At 54.8% G+C, this 13,341-nt stretch overlaps 1 protein-coding gene across 6 annotated transcripts in view; it reads left to right on the plus strand.

Moving 5' to 3' along the window:
- The window catches only part of Iqsec3 (IQ motif and Sec7 domain ArfGEF 3), a 103,751-nt gene extending 90,479 nt beyond the window's left edge, over positions 1-13,272 (plus strand). For 2 of the 6 annotated variants that reach the window (XM_087185946.1, XM_013068593.3), the window contains 5 exons: positions 402-501; positions 662-823; positions 4,503-4,595; positions 6,350-6,405; positions 9,756-13,272. In XM_087185946.1, coding sequence (XP_087042072.1) covers positions 402-501; positions 662-823; positions 4,503-4,595; positions 6,350-6,405; positions 9,756-10,187 — 843 coding nt within the window. In that variant the 3' untranslated portion in view covers positions 10,188-13,272. Of the gene's footprint in view, positions 1-401; positions 502-661; positions 824-4,502; positions 4,596-6,349; positions 6,406-6,489; positions 7,367-9,755 lie in introns of all 6 variants that reach the window. The other 4 variants (XR_001182844.3, XR_001182845.3, XR_001182846.3 and 1 more) reach the window with 4 other exon arrangements.
- Positions 13,273-13,341: the final 69 nt, after the last annotated feature.

Consider the following 13,341-nt stretch of genomic DNA (forward strand, 5'->3'; position numbering starts at 1 on the left):
GGGCGAGGGGCGGGGTCAGGGTAGCCCGCTGCACAAAAACCCTGCAGGAACTCTGCCCTTTTCAAGCTACAAAAGGACGACAGTGTGGCTGCAGCATAAATCTAGTGAAAGGCAGGGGCCAGGTCTGGTATGGCTTGCAGGCCAGGGCACAAAGTGGGGACTGGGCCCTCAGTGCAGAGGTGATTGCCACAGGGGGCTTTGAGCCGTGAAGAGCACACTGTATGTCTGTACGTGCAGATACGCATGTCTGTAAATGTACGTTTGTAAGTGTATCTGAAGTGCCTATGTATGCATGTATGTGTGTTTACCTTCGTGTGCTGACTTGCGTGTTCACACATGTCCCTGGGTGTTCATGGAAGTGAGTCCCCCAGTCAGTGCGCGATTTTGTCCCTCTCGAGTAGATTCTCAAACTGTGCCCAAAGAAGAAGTGCGCCTCCACATACACCTTCTGCAAATCAGTCGGCCTGCTGGGCATGCAGTTCCACCTCTTTGAGAACGAGTGTAAGTCCTGGGGAGCGAATGACCAGAGAGAGCTTGGGGAAGCTGAGGGGGAAGGCTGGGTGGGGGGCAGGCGACTCAGAGACCATCCCCTCCCCGTGTCAGGCTGGCTTCAGCTCCCACTGCTGCTCACAGCCCATCTGGTCCTGGGGCTGCTTTCCAGATTACTCTCATGGCATCACACTGGTGACCCCTCTGTCGGGCGCAGAAAAGAAGCAGGTGCTGCACTTCTGTGCCCTGGGCTCAGATGAAATGCAGAAGTTCGTGGAGGACTTGAAGGAGTCCATCGCTGAGGTGACAGAGCTGGAGCAGATCCGGATAGAGTGTAAGGGCTTGGGGGCCGGGCTCTCTGAGGCAAGGGGCAGGGGCGGCTGGCACACCACAACTCTGACTCAGGGACCATCCCCGTTCCTCCCCTGCCCGGGTTAGACCCAGTTCCCCTCCCCACCTGCCCTCCCAGCGCCACGGTACCATCATGGGTGATGTGGGTGCTTCTTCACCACCAGAGCAGGCACATGTATGTGCACATCCCATCAGGCACAAGGTCTTGTGTAAAGAACTTTGCCATTTTGGGCCAGCATCCAGGTAGACTGTGAACCCAAGAAGGCCATGAGCTCATGGGTTTTTCTTTCCTCTAAACTATTTTCTATTTTGTAGCCTTTGCCCCATTTGTAGTCCAAGTGCACATAATGCATCTGATTACTTTCATTTCTCCAACCTCTTTTAATCTAGAATAATCCCTCCACTTTCTTTTGTTTTTTTTTTTAATATCATTGTATGTTTGAAGAGTCCAGGCTGGTTTTCCTCCCATCACTCATTTTATTTATTTATTTTTTAAAAATTTTTTTATTTTTTTGGTACCAGAGATCGAACTCAGGACCTTGTGCTTGCAAGGCAGGCATCGGAACTACTGAGCTAAATCCCCAGGCCACCATCACTCATTTTAGAGTTGTCTTTCTGTTCCCCTTAGGAAGTTCTGGTGTTTTGTTTGTTTTGTTTTGTTTTGTTTTGTTTTTTTGATACTGAGGATTGAAATCACAACCTTGCACTTGCGAGGCAGGCACGGTGCCACTGAGCTAAATTCCTGGCCCTGGAATACCCTAGGTTCTGGATGGTTCCAGCTCGGGCATTTTAGAATCTCAGTGGTCTCCTTATATGTCCAGGTAATTTTCTGGTTTAGGAACTGAGCAGTGACAGTTTATAAAACTGTGCCCTTCTGCAGGCTTTTACTGGTTAAGCACATGGACTTGAAGAGAAAATCATATAAGGATGGATTCAGAAACTAAATCAGAAAATACAAATAGACTCCAGGTCTGCCTTTTGTAGCCACTTAATTGAAAAGTGTCCCTAAATTAATATAAGTGCATTGGGCAATAGGAAAGGTAGTGGGGGATTTTGAGTGGGGAGTCAGTATGACATGACAGTACTCTTTAATCATCATCTCGAAGCACCTACCGGGGCAAAGCAGTCTATCTACACCCTGCTGATGCCCTCAGTGACCTGGAGGTAGATGCATTGAGTCCATCTGACAGATGAGGCTCAGGAAAGGGAAGCAGTGAGTCTAGGCCACACAAACTGTAAGTGGAGCAGCTGGCGTTCACATTTAAGTCTGGCTCCACTTAAATGTTCTCTCCACTCTGAGCTTAAGCATTTCTCTATACTTTCCTAAGAAAACTGTCAAAATCAAAGTAAAACAAAAGCTTACCAGATGTGACTCAGGGGACAGCTTGGCAGGGAGACGTTCAGGGTTGGCTCACATGGGGCAGTGGTGTCGCCCACAGACACTTTTCAAGGGTTAGACCAGATACCCAGAGAGGCACCTTGGGTGTTGTTCTGGAACATTCTCAAGGCTCACTTCTCTTGTCAAAATGTAACAGGTGGCTCCACACTACCCTGGGAAGCCACTGCACATCTCCTGGCCCCAGTATTGCTGCAGGAGGCACTTTTCTTCCCCCAGACCATAAATCCCTTCCCAAAATAATAGAGGAGCAGATATTCCCAGAATCTGCTATGTCAAGAGTGGAACATCCTCTCCTGCTGGCCAGAGGGGAGGAGAATAGGGGGTCTTAGTTACTTCTAAGACAAAATACCTGACACCAACAAGTTAAAGGAGGAAAGCTTTGTTTTGGCTCACAGATTGTAGAAGTTTTAGTCCATAGTCAGCTGGCACCAAGACAGGGCAGCATGGCAGAGGACATTGCAGAGGAGAAACAGCTCACAGCATGGTGGGCTGGAAACAGAGGGATCAAGGGAGGAGGAGAGATACACACCCTTCTAGGCTACACCTGCAGTGACCCACCTCTTCTCACCCGGCTTCACCTCCCAACGTTACACCCACATAGAAACCCCTATGGACTAATCCAGTCACTTCCCAAAAGCCCTACCTATGGTCGTATGAGGCTTTGGGGGAACACTAGATATAAATCATAAGACAGGAAAACGCTAAAGTTTGGCTCTCAGTCTTCAAATAGAGAAAAAGGGAAGGAACAACTGGGGAGAGATGAAGGACTGGCCAAGAAGCAGGCAAGACGGGGAGTGAGAAAGTGTAAAAGAAAGCAAAGCCAATAGCAGCAACCATATATTGAGCACTTACTACATGCCAGCCACTGGACTGATGGCCAAATCCATCATTTAATTCTCACATCCTTCCAGGAGTTCATACTATTCTCCTTGTCTTATAAATAAAGAAAGTGAGGCGCTGTGAGTTCTCACAGTGACAGCAAGTGCTGCACCAAGGTCCTCCTGACTCCCTCAGTGTAATCATGAAGCAAATTCATCCAAAGCCGAGAAGACCCACTGGGAGCAGCTGGCATTCACACTTAAGTCTGACTCCACAGTTTGTGGTTTTTGCACTCGAACCTTGGTTCAATAAAAAGTGGGAGTATTGACGGATGGTCTGAGGCAGGCGACCGAGACAAGTGGTCCTGGAGTAGGGGCTTGTGGAGAAGTGTTCCTGGATTCTAGACAACCAGAGAGACCACAAATGGAACCCAGGAGAGTGGCTTCAGTGAAAGGAACTTGAGGTAGGCCTCCTGGAACACAGAAGCCAGAGGAGTGATTTAGGAACGACTGTCAGAGAGCTGGCACTGACTGTCATCTCCAAGGATGGTGACTGGCAGTTTTCTAGCGCCACTGGGAGAACAAGAAGAAACACATTTCTTTCTTTTTCCTTTCTTTTTTTTTTGGTACTGGGAATCGAACTTGGGTCCTTCCGCTTTCGAGGCAGGCGGCAGAACCACTGAGCTAAATCCCCGGCCCAAGAAACACACTTCTAGTCCAGGGACAGAAGTTAAAGTGGAGGACCAAGATAGATGTCTTGGCCATGTGGGCCATGCAAGCTGGACAGACAAGGCAGGTAGGATGTCTCAGCAACTGTGGCTGCTCAGTCTTGCAGGACGCACATGGGGGACTAGATGTCACCAACTGCGATAAGACCTGCATGCCAAGTACTAGTTTTCTCTCACAGTGCTGGGGATGGACCCAGGGAGCTCATGCGTGCTGGGCAAATGCTCTACCAGTGGGCCACACCCCCGGCCACCAAGTGCTCCTTACATGTTATCGTGGGAGCACTTGCTGTGAGCCACACTTTGTTCTCTGTGCTTTATGTGTATTTCCTCAGCCAGTCTTCTTAATGACCACTTTGCAGTGGGGAGGGCATCTCCTCCAGTGAGGCACAAACAGGTTAGCTAACTAGCCGAAGCCACACAGCTAGGAAGCATCAGAGCTGGGATCTCCCTGGAGAGTTGGCCTCCCTCGTGCTAACCTCTTCCATTGGTCTTGGACATTCAAGAAGGTCCTATCGTCTCCATGTACAGGTGAAGAAGCTGCAGCTCCCAGGGCAGACTCAACTGGCTGTTAAGTGCCATGCTAGACCCTGAGGCCCCTGCCTTGCAGCACATAGTAGGGGACCCCCATCCTCCTCTTCCTTGTCCTGCTCTCTTCATTTCCTTGTTTACATGCATGGTGGAGGTCAAGTGTGTGCTCATGGCCTCCCCCTTCCTTAGGGGAGCTGGAGAAGCAGCAGGGAACAAAGACGCTCTCCTTCAAGTCCAGGGAAGCCCAGGTGGACCCACAGTCAAAGCAAGGATCACCCACAGGTGAGCATCAGCTCTGGCCTGGGCCCCAGCCCACAAAAGGCCACTTGCAGCCCCAAGCCTGGCTCCTGGGAGACTTGAGTGGGAGATGTGCCCATTTTTCTAGTCATTTCTTTCCTCAGAGGAACTCTTATCTTGCTGTCTTTATTCTCATGGCCTTCAGTAAGGGGAATGAGAAGGAAAGTGCAAGAGAAATGTGTCCATTTTGCAAATGACACCAGAGTTCAGGAGTCCATGTGACGTGGCACCATTTGCCCAAGGGTCTTGTCACCCTTACCCAAGATAGGAGGAGCAGGGTAAGAAGGACAGCCAGTAGGGTCTGGGAATCTCTTCTGCCCCTAACAAGCCCCAAGTACTGTCTAATACAAGCCCAGGTCAGAGACCCTGAAGTCAAGACAGGCCTCATGCTCAGTTTCTCAAACGGTTTATTCAATTGAGTTGTTTCTTCCAGCCGAGTCAGACAGCTGCAGACTTGGCATCCCCTCGGCCATGGCCACGCTCTCTAGAGCTGCTCCCTCGGCCCTCTGACACCCCCTCCTTTGCTGCCCCAACCTTGCTTGCCACCTGTAGAGGGCACAGAAGACAACGACACCACCTCCCCTCCACCAGCCCCAAATGAAAAACAGTTAGAAGGAGTGAGGGTGCGAGAATTAAACCCCATGCCCACACAATCCCAGCAAACTTGACTTGGTGCAGGCAGCAGCACGGGAACAGGCCGTGCCTGCTAGGACATGTGATCCACTTTCCAAGCACACCGTGGGGCTCTTTTGCTTTGGGGAGATTCTCACTGGGATGGGTTTCACCTACTACTGGCAACCATACTTCATGACCAGGTCTGACTTCCGTAGCCCCTTGATTTTGTAAGGTCATGGGTGTGGCGGTCACAGCTTGTTTTCACAGCTGCCTAAGCCCCAGAGCCAATACTCGGCTGTGATTTATTCCCTCTCATCCCATATCTGCAGCCCTACTGGCCTTTCTTTGGGAAATGCAAGCCCTGGTCACACTAGGATGGTGTCCCCAGGGACCTGTCCATGGATTGTCTCTGTAGTGAGGTGTTTCTAATTCCCAAAAAATGCCACAGCCTCCTCTTATGCTTTGGAAAGCAGGGGGCTGAGGAAAGCAAGGGAAATTGCCGCCCCTAGAGGGGGGTATTGAGAAATCGGAGGGCTCCCGCTGAGGGTCAGTGGAAGCGGGGGAATGACTTAGAAAGAATCATCAAGCTGTCCTTGGGGCCCTGTGGGACCCTGCTGCCCTGCAGGACTGGTAGAGCCCCTCAGCAGTAATCACAGGTCCCATGGGCTCTGCCATATACATACCAGGCACTGTGGTGAGGGCTGTACCAGGCTTAGCTCATCAAGTCACAGGAGGAGGGACAAAGTACAGCCCTTCCTTCAAGGAAGCCAAGGCTGGTCAACATGGTGCCCACAGACCAGGGCCTACCTCGTAAGCTGGCTTTCCCAGTCCATCTTGGCTTTGTGCAAATTAGACTGAACAATGCCAACATCAGAAAGCATGTCAGAGGTCAGCTAGTACGGAGGCACAAAGAGGTGCAGCATCTTACCCAAGATCACACAGCTAGGTGGCCGAACTGGGCTCCTACCTCCTGGTCCACTCAGCCCGGCTACACCTCAGTGAGGCATGTGCAGCACCCAGTCTGGCTGCCCGTGCCAGCTAACTGCAGAGGTGTGAGGGCAGGAGCGGGGAGGGCCTGGGGCTCCATCGGGACTGGTAGAGAATGAGCACCGTGCTGTTTACAGTCAAAGCCAAGAGGGACGCTGCGCTGGGGGAGAAGCCCACAGAGAGCCCCGGGGAGGTAAGTAGAGGCCTGGTGCGTCCAGGTGAGTGACTTCGAGCCCCTTGTCCTTCTTCTCACCTTCTCTGTTGTTTCTCTTCTCAGGTATTAATCAATGCCTCCCCAGCCCGACTCACCATTTTACCAATTTCAAGAGATCCAATTAAAAGTTACTGCTAGCATGGGTAGCGCGACTCTCCCAGCACCCAGTTAGCCCGCCCACTCCCAGCCCAGCCCCGTGGGGAGGGAGCCACAGCACCTCCGTCCTCCTCCCCACACTCCCCTCCCCCTGCTCCCCAGCAGAGCTCTGCCCAATACACGCGCTGTCAGAGAACCCAGTGTCCCTTTCCCTAGTCCTCCCGGCCCCCATGTCAGGGAGCCTGGGGAGTCACACTCAAGCCAGGCCTCCAGACGATCACGTCTGCACCTGCCATGCCCTTTGGACCCTTCCCTGGGAAAGATGGAGAATTAAGAGCAGGGCAAAGGAGGGGCTTCTTGGAAACAGCTGGCTCCCTACAGAGTGGGCCATTGTAGGGGGATGGGGCTGGGCAGGGCCGAGAATGTCTTGGAGAGGAAGGATACCCATCCCCAGACTGCACCGGGAAAGACACAGGGCTCCCCACCGGCCCCAAGGTGTCTCCCCCGTGGGGGAAGATGCAGCTGTCCCAGCCAGTCTTGCGGGGCTGCAGCCCCCCACAATGGACCTGCTTGTATCCCAGTGAGCCCAGGCCCCTTTTCCTTGCCACAGGACACTAGTTGTTCATACACACAATTCTCTCCCAACCTCACTTCCAGCTGGAGGGGGCCCCTAGATGTGAAGAAGGAGCCCTACCCCCCAGGCCGCAAAGCCCCGGAAACTGCAGGATGCCCTAGGAGCTCAGTTTCCTCCCCACCCCATGGCCCCCACCCCTCACACACACGAGTGTCTGGAGGAGGCACCCCTACTCGGAGGAGCTTCCGCCCGGCAGCTGACCAGCCCCGGGTGGGTATTCCATCGCCACCCTCCTCTCCTATCTTCCCACAGCTGCCCATCTCAGCCTTGCAGATAAACATGCCAAGTTACCAGCCCTCTGGCCTGTTCTGCCAGCCATGCCCCTGCCCTGGCCACAGCTCCGCATGGGAGACCAGCAATCTGACACCTGTCTGCCCTCTATCTGTCCTGTGGGGCCATGTGGCTATCTGCAAGGCTGCCACCCCTCAGCTAGCTCCAGGGCCCTGCCAGCCCCTGCTCCCCTGCACAGAGGACAGCCTTGCTGCCCCATGGCCTCTGCTGGACCCCCAAGCTCTCCTCCTCTGTGCCCTCCTTCGTCATTGCCTGGTCGACCCCTCTGCCAGGCGCTTGTCCATCTTCTCTGAGCTGTTCTGACCTGCTACTCATGTTTCACCTCTGTCCTCTCTCTCTCTCTGTTCTCTCTCTCTCTCTCTCTCTCTCTCTCTCTCTCTCTCTCTCTCTCTCTCTCTCTCTCTCTCTCTCTCTCTCTCTCTCTTTCCTGAGCAGGGAGTGAGAAGGGGGTTAGAATGAGAGGACATTTTGCTGGCACATCCTGCTTTTCACTTGCTGGCCATTAAAGATAAAGGACCCAGCCTGGGGTGGGGGCTGGGGGCGCCCACAGTGGAGGCAGAGCCAGAATATGGGAGTGGGAGAGGGAGCTTGGGCTGAGGCCAAGCGCTGAGGTCACATGGAAGCATCAGCCAAGGAGAAATCAGCCCACAGGTCTGAACTGGGTGGCCAGGCATTTGCCTAGGGAGGGGCGGCCGTGAAGGCAGGACAGGGAGGCTGAAGGGCTCAGCCTGGTCTGGTGGCCTCAGGCCACTTTTCTCTCTGGGAACAGTGCAGGGTATAAGCAATGGGGAAAGGAGCCCAGGCCCTTTGGCAGTGGTGGTGACAGAGGCCTTCTTCAAAATAAAGATCTCAGAGGCCTCCCCTGGAAGAAAGGACCTCCAGCCATGCCCTCTGTCTGCTGTGTGTCTGCCAGGACAGCAAGGGGCCCAGTGGAAGCTTCATTCATTTAGGGGATCTTGGGACTAGAAAATGCCTCTGAGTCAGGATGGAGAATAAAGCCTGCAACATGGGAACTACAGAGCCAGGGCTTGTGAATACTGTGGGGCAAAGGAATAGCTGGGGGCCTTGCAAGGGAGGCAGCCTATAGGAGCACTCCGATCCAGGAGGGCCCTTAACAAAGCACCCTTAGCTAACAAGCAGGACCAGGAAGTGCTGGTTGAAGGCTCTGAGATGGTATTGGGCTGGGCCTGGGATAGGGTCTCCTCCCCTATAGTCTTGGGGCCCCTCTGTGCTCTGAGCAGTGGCCAAAGGTGGGGAAGCCCAGCCAAGACAGCAGCAAAACAGGAAGCATCCCCAGAGAGGAAGGCCCTCAGCCTCCCCACAGGGCCCGGGTGTTTGGAGGGGTTTGTAGATGGTCATAGCTGCTGGTTGGGATACCTGGGGGGAGCAACAGGGTGAGGAATTAAATCCTTCTTTCCAGAATGCTCTAACCTCCCTTATGCTCAGTTCCTCTGCCTCCCATTGCTAGCAAGGAGGCCAGGCAAACTGACACTGACCCCTGTAGTCTGCAGGAGGGGGGTCCCATTGGCCATTGAGGAACTTCCTCTGACCCCTACCCAGGAATAAAGATCAGAATCCCTCTAACTCTCCACTCCTGCTGCCAGGCAACCTTAACCAGGACCCAGCTTGGGCTGAGAGGAAGGTGGGCACCCAACTGTGCCCTCTTAAGTTTGGGCTGGCTTGGATGCAGGGCCATGGCCACATGGTGTCTGGGAAGACAGGGCAGGTCCAGAGCACCCCCTCAGGTGTCTCTGGCATTCTGGGGTTCAGGCACCTTTTTATGATATCGGCTATAACAAGGTTCTCTCTTTCAAGAAGCAGGAGAGAGGAGAGGGCTTGAAAGGACCAGAAATGCTTGGCTCTGTCACTGTGTCTTACCTCCTTCGCCTCAGCACCCACCCCTGGGAGGCAGGCAGGGGCCAAGACCCTTTACCAGTTTTTCAAGCTCAGTGGGTAGTGAGGCAGATGGGGAGCAGTTTGCTGAGACGCTCAGCCTCCAGCAGGTCCCTGGAGTCAGAATGCAGAGGTACGCAGAGCCGGTCTCACTGGTGAGGACACTGAGGCCTGGAGAACCACACTTAGCCACCATCAGGCTCGGGCTCTGCTCTCCCTGGTACAGAAGAGCCCAGGTCGAAGCCAGCTTTCCTCTGGCTGGAGAGCTGGGCAGAGGGTCAGAGAAAAGGCTGAGAGCACCTGATGGGCTGCAGGGATGGGCACAGGAGGGAGACAAAGGGTGGCTCGGCAGCCTGTCCCAGCCCTGGGAACTAGTCTGTAACATGTCATGCTTCTCTGGCTGTTTCTAAACTAGGTGTCAATTCACAACAGGCTTCAAACGTCCCAGCGCAGCTCCAGGCTGGGGGCCGAGAGGGGAGCGCCAGTGCCACTGCCAGACCCACAGCCTAGCCCTGTGAGAGAGCAGCCACCGCTGCCGCCGCTGCCACCCACACCCCCCGGCACCCTGGTACAGTGCCAGCAAATTGTCAAGGTCATTGTCCTGGACAAGCCCTGCTTGGCGCGCATGGAGCCCCTGCTGAGCCAGGCTCTCTCCTGCTACACCTCGTCCTCCTCCGATTCCTGCGGCTCCACACCTCTGGGTGGCCCGGGGTCCCCAGCCAAGGTCATCCACCAGCCTCCACTGCCCCCGCCCCCACCCCCTTACAATCACCCTCACCAGTTCTGCCCGCCCGGCTCCCTGCTGCACCGGAGGCGCTACTCCAGCGGCTCCAGGAGCCTGGTGTAGCTCTGCCTCCTACAGCCTGCTGCTCCAGGAAGACCAGCCACCAGGTGGGCCTCAGCTGCCCCTTGCTGCTCCCTGTATCCTGGCATACAAAGTCACCAGTCACTGTTTGGAAAGAGAACCCTGATCCCTAGCACATGGATTTGCTTGGTCCAGCCATCCTACCCTTACTCAGCTGAGCACCCCTCAAACCTGGAGAAACCACCTCCCTTTCCTGGGGTCCCACAGAGCCAGATGAGGTGATATCTCTGGCCACCACTCCCCAGTCGAACCATGGAGTGAAGAAACTCAGAGCTGAGGAGCTGACCAGCTTGCAGGCTTGGAGTCTATTCATGCCCGAGCCTCAGCCCATGGGCAGGAGCAGGAGGCTGGGGTGGCTGGAGTGGCAACAGAGCCCTGGATGGAGGGTGACTGGCCTGCAGCCAGGTGCACCTGTGGCTGAGCTGAGTGGAAGAGGGTAGCCCCAGCTCTCTGGAGGGCCAGCTGGCAGGAGGCAGAAGGAGGAGCTTGTTCTGCTCCCCTGTCCCCAGCCCAGAAGTCTCAGAAGGCTGCTCCTGGGTCCCCAAGGACATTGGCTCTCCTGGCCCCTCCCCCCAGGGCCTTCTCAAGAGCTGCCCTGACTCCAGGAAAGCTTTAAGAAAGGGAGGAGGAAGGAGGAGCACTTGGCTCTCTCTAGGTTAGTTTGTCAGGGCCATGAGATGACAAGGTCAAATATCTGCAAAATGCACTTTTGAAAAGCATTCAGTAGTTCCCCGGCCCCAAGTGAAACCCAGCCAGTGCCAGGGGCACACAGACACACACCAGAACCAGGTTAATTTCTTCCACTCTTTCCACAGACACAAGGGGATGGGTGTGATCCACCCAGTGGGGGTTCTAAGGGAGGTTCTACTGGGCCCAGAGTCAGGGCTGCCTCTTGTGTGACTCGGTGGCCTCCAGGAAGAACTTGTGTGCAGAAGTAGGCAGGAGCATGGGGCCCCAGAGGAGTCGGGTCTCCCGGCTGCCTCAGGCTTTAACAGTCCCCTGTGAAGACACAGATCCCCTCCAACGAGACTGGCTGAGTCCCTCAACGTCACAAAGGAGAGCCAAGCAGGGCTGCTGGCCTCCTGGGGTGAGCAGGAGCAGAGAGCCAGCCTCAGGTTCCCACAAAGCCCCAGCCCGAGGAGAGACGGCCCATCCTCAAAGCCCTGGGTCAGTGCCCTGGCCACCCCATCATGGAGGTTTTAGGAAGTATCTGCTGGAAGCCTGGCCACACTGTGGTCCTGTGCTTGCAACTACAGCTGTCCTTCCTCACAATCCTTCCTCTGGAAGCCCATTTATAAAGCCTCCAGGGAGATGCAATAGATATTGGCTATGTCTAAAGTGAATTGGCTTCTCCAGCCCCAGCTCAGGCCCTGTGCTGCAGCATCCAGGGCCAGGGAGGAGGCAGGGATAATCTCCACCCACAGAGGGGCCAGGTGACCTAGTTTCCCATGCCTGTGTGTGAACACCCGGACGTCATCATGAGGTCACTTAGTTTATTTCTGGATCTGTCTTTGTCAGCCTGGTTTCCATAACTTGGGACCAATTTGCTGTCTCCCTCATGACTCCCAGCCCATCTGTTCCCCCCACCCTGGCGGCCTCGGCCCCTCAGGGGCTATTCTGAACAGAGATGCTTTCAGAGCCTGGAGGCGTAAGACAGCTGACACAATCCAGACACCTTGCTGCCCTCAGCCAGGGTGGGAAACCTCAGGGTCTCAGGGGTGATGGAGCTGTGAGGATAGGAGTGGGTGAATCTCCAACGAGAGGGCTGAAAATGGAGTACAAATTACAAATAGGAGGCAAGGTATGAGGTAGGAAAGAATGTGAGTGATGAGTGCAGCTAAATGTACTTATGAGATGGGGGTGACTGGTGCCAGGGGCTGCTGGAGAAGGGCATAGCCCTAGACAACTTCATGCCCACTGTCCCTTCACGTCCTGTCAACTTCATGCCTTGTCCCTGCTCACAGTGTGAGCAAAGTGCCCTCCTTTCCAGTTGGCAGGCACAGCAGTGCCTACCCCTCCCTCCCCCTCAGCCAAAGCCCAACTTCCCTGATGGCAGCAACCAAGGTCTTAGGGCTGGCTCGTGCACATTCTCTGAGGCCCTGGATGTCCAGGCACCCAGTGCCCCTTCCCCAGGCCAGAGGCTCATCCTGGCTTGCTGCAAGGTGGCCATGGGCCCCATCAGCAACCGGGGCATCTTGCACAGAAAGAGACCAGCCTGGGGTGGGCAGCACAGAGCAGCCTGAGGCAGGGAGGGTCTGGACAGGAGACAGCTGGGCCTCCTCACTGTTGGGCCAGCTGGAGTTCCCGCCTTCTGTAGCCTCCCTACTTGATCAGTCAGCAGGCTAAGCTGGGACCATTCTCAGTCTCCTCCCCAGAGACTGGGGACATCCTCTGCCCTCCATGGGAGCAGCCACGTCAGGGCCTCCCAGAGGGCCAGCAGAGATGCTCAGGGGCCTCCTGCTCTCCCAAGACTAAGGGCAGTGCAGTGCTGACTGAGCCACAATCGCCCTGAGACAGCCCCACTTCATCAACCCTCTAGCCTCACTTTGGGGGACCTGGGCTCCTCTCCCATTTTATCTATTTGGCCCAAGGCTGGAATCAAGAGCGGAAGATGAAACTAGCTTCCTCACCCCTTCAGGACAAGTCCCACTGCCAGAACTGAAGTGGGCCCCGTCCAACACTTATCCCCCAGGTCTGCCTCTCTGACTGTCTGTCTGTCTGTCTCAAAGGTGTCTCGCTCCCACACACACTTAGGACCTCTGACTCCCCACCCACCCACCCACCTGTCCACCAGAGCCTGCCAGGATATCTCTTGTAGCCAACAGGCTTCCCTGGTGACCATCTGTCTGTCTGTCCCTGAGTCGGGGGCACCTCCCTCCTCACTGCACCCCTCCCTGCTCGCACCCTTCACCCTGCCGGAGAGATGCCTCTCTAGGGAAAGGCAGGGTGGCTGCACCCAGCAATTAATCCAAATGGCAAATATTTTGTAACAAAAATAGCCCAGAGGTATTTTATCTGTTCAATTCATAGTTTTAGAGATTATATTGAAATATGTCACTTGAGGAAACTATGTCAGTTGCTTATTTGTTCTTGCACAGAGTGTCTATCCCACAAGGTCTGGGCAGAGAGAGATGCT

Source organism: Heterocephalus glaber, unplaced genomic scaffold, assembly GCF_053883595.1.
Source record: "Heterocephalus glaber isolate CG9 unplaced genomic scaffold, H.glaber_assembly_v1.0 deba00000281, whole genome shotgun sequence".
In the NCBI taxonomy this organism is placed as follows: Eukaryota; Metazoa; Chordata; class Mammalia; order Rodentia; family Bathyergidae; genus Heterocephalus; species Heterocephalus glaber.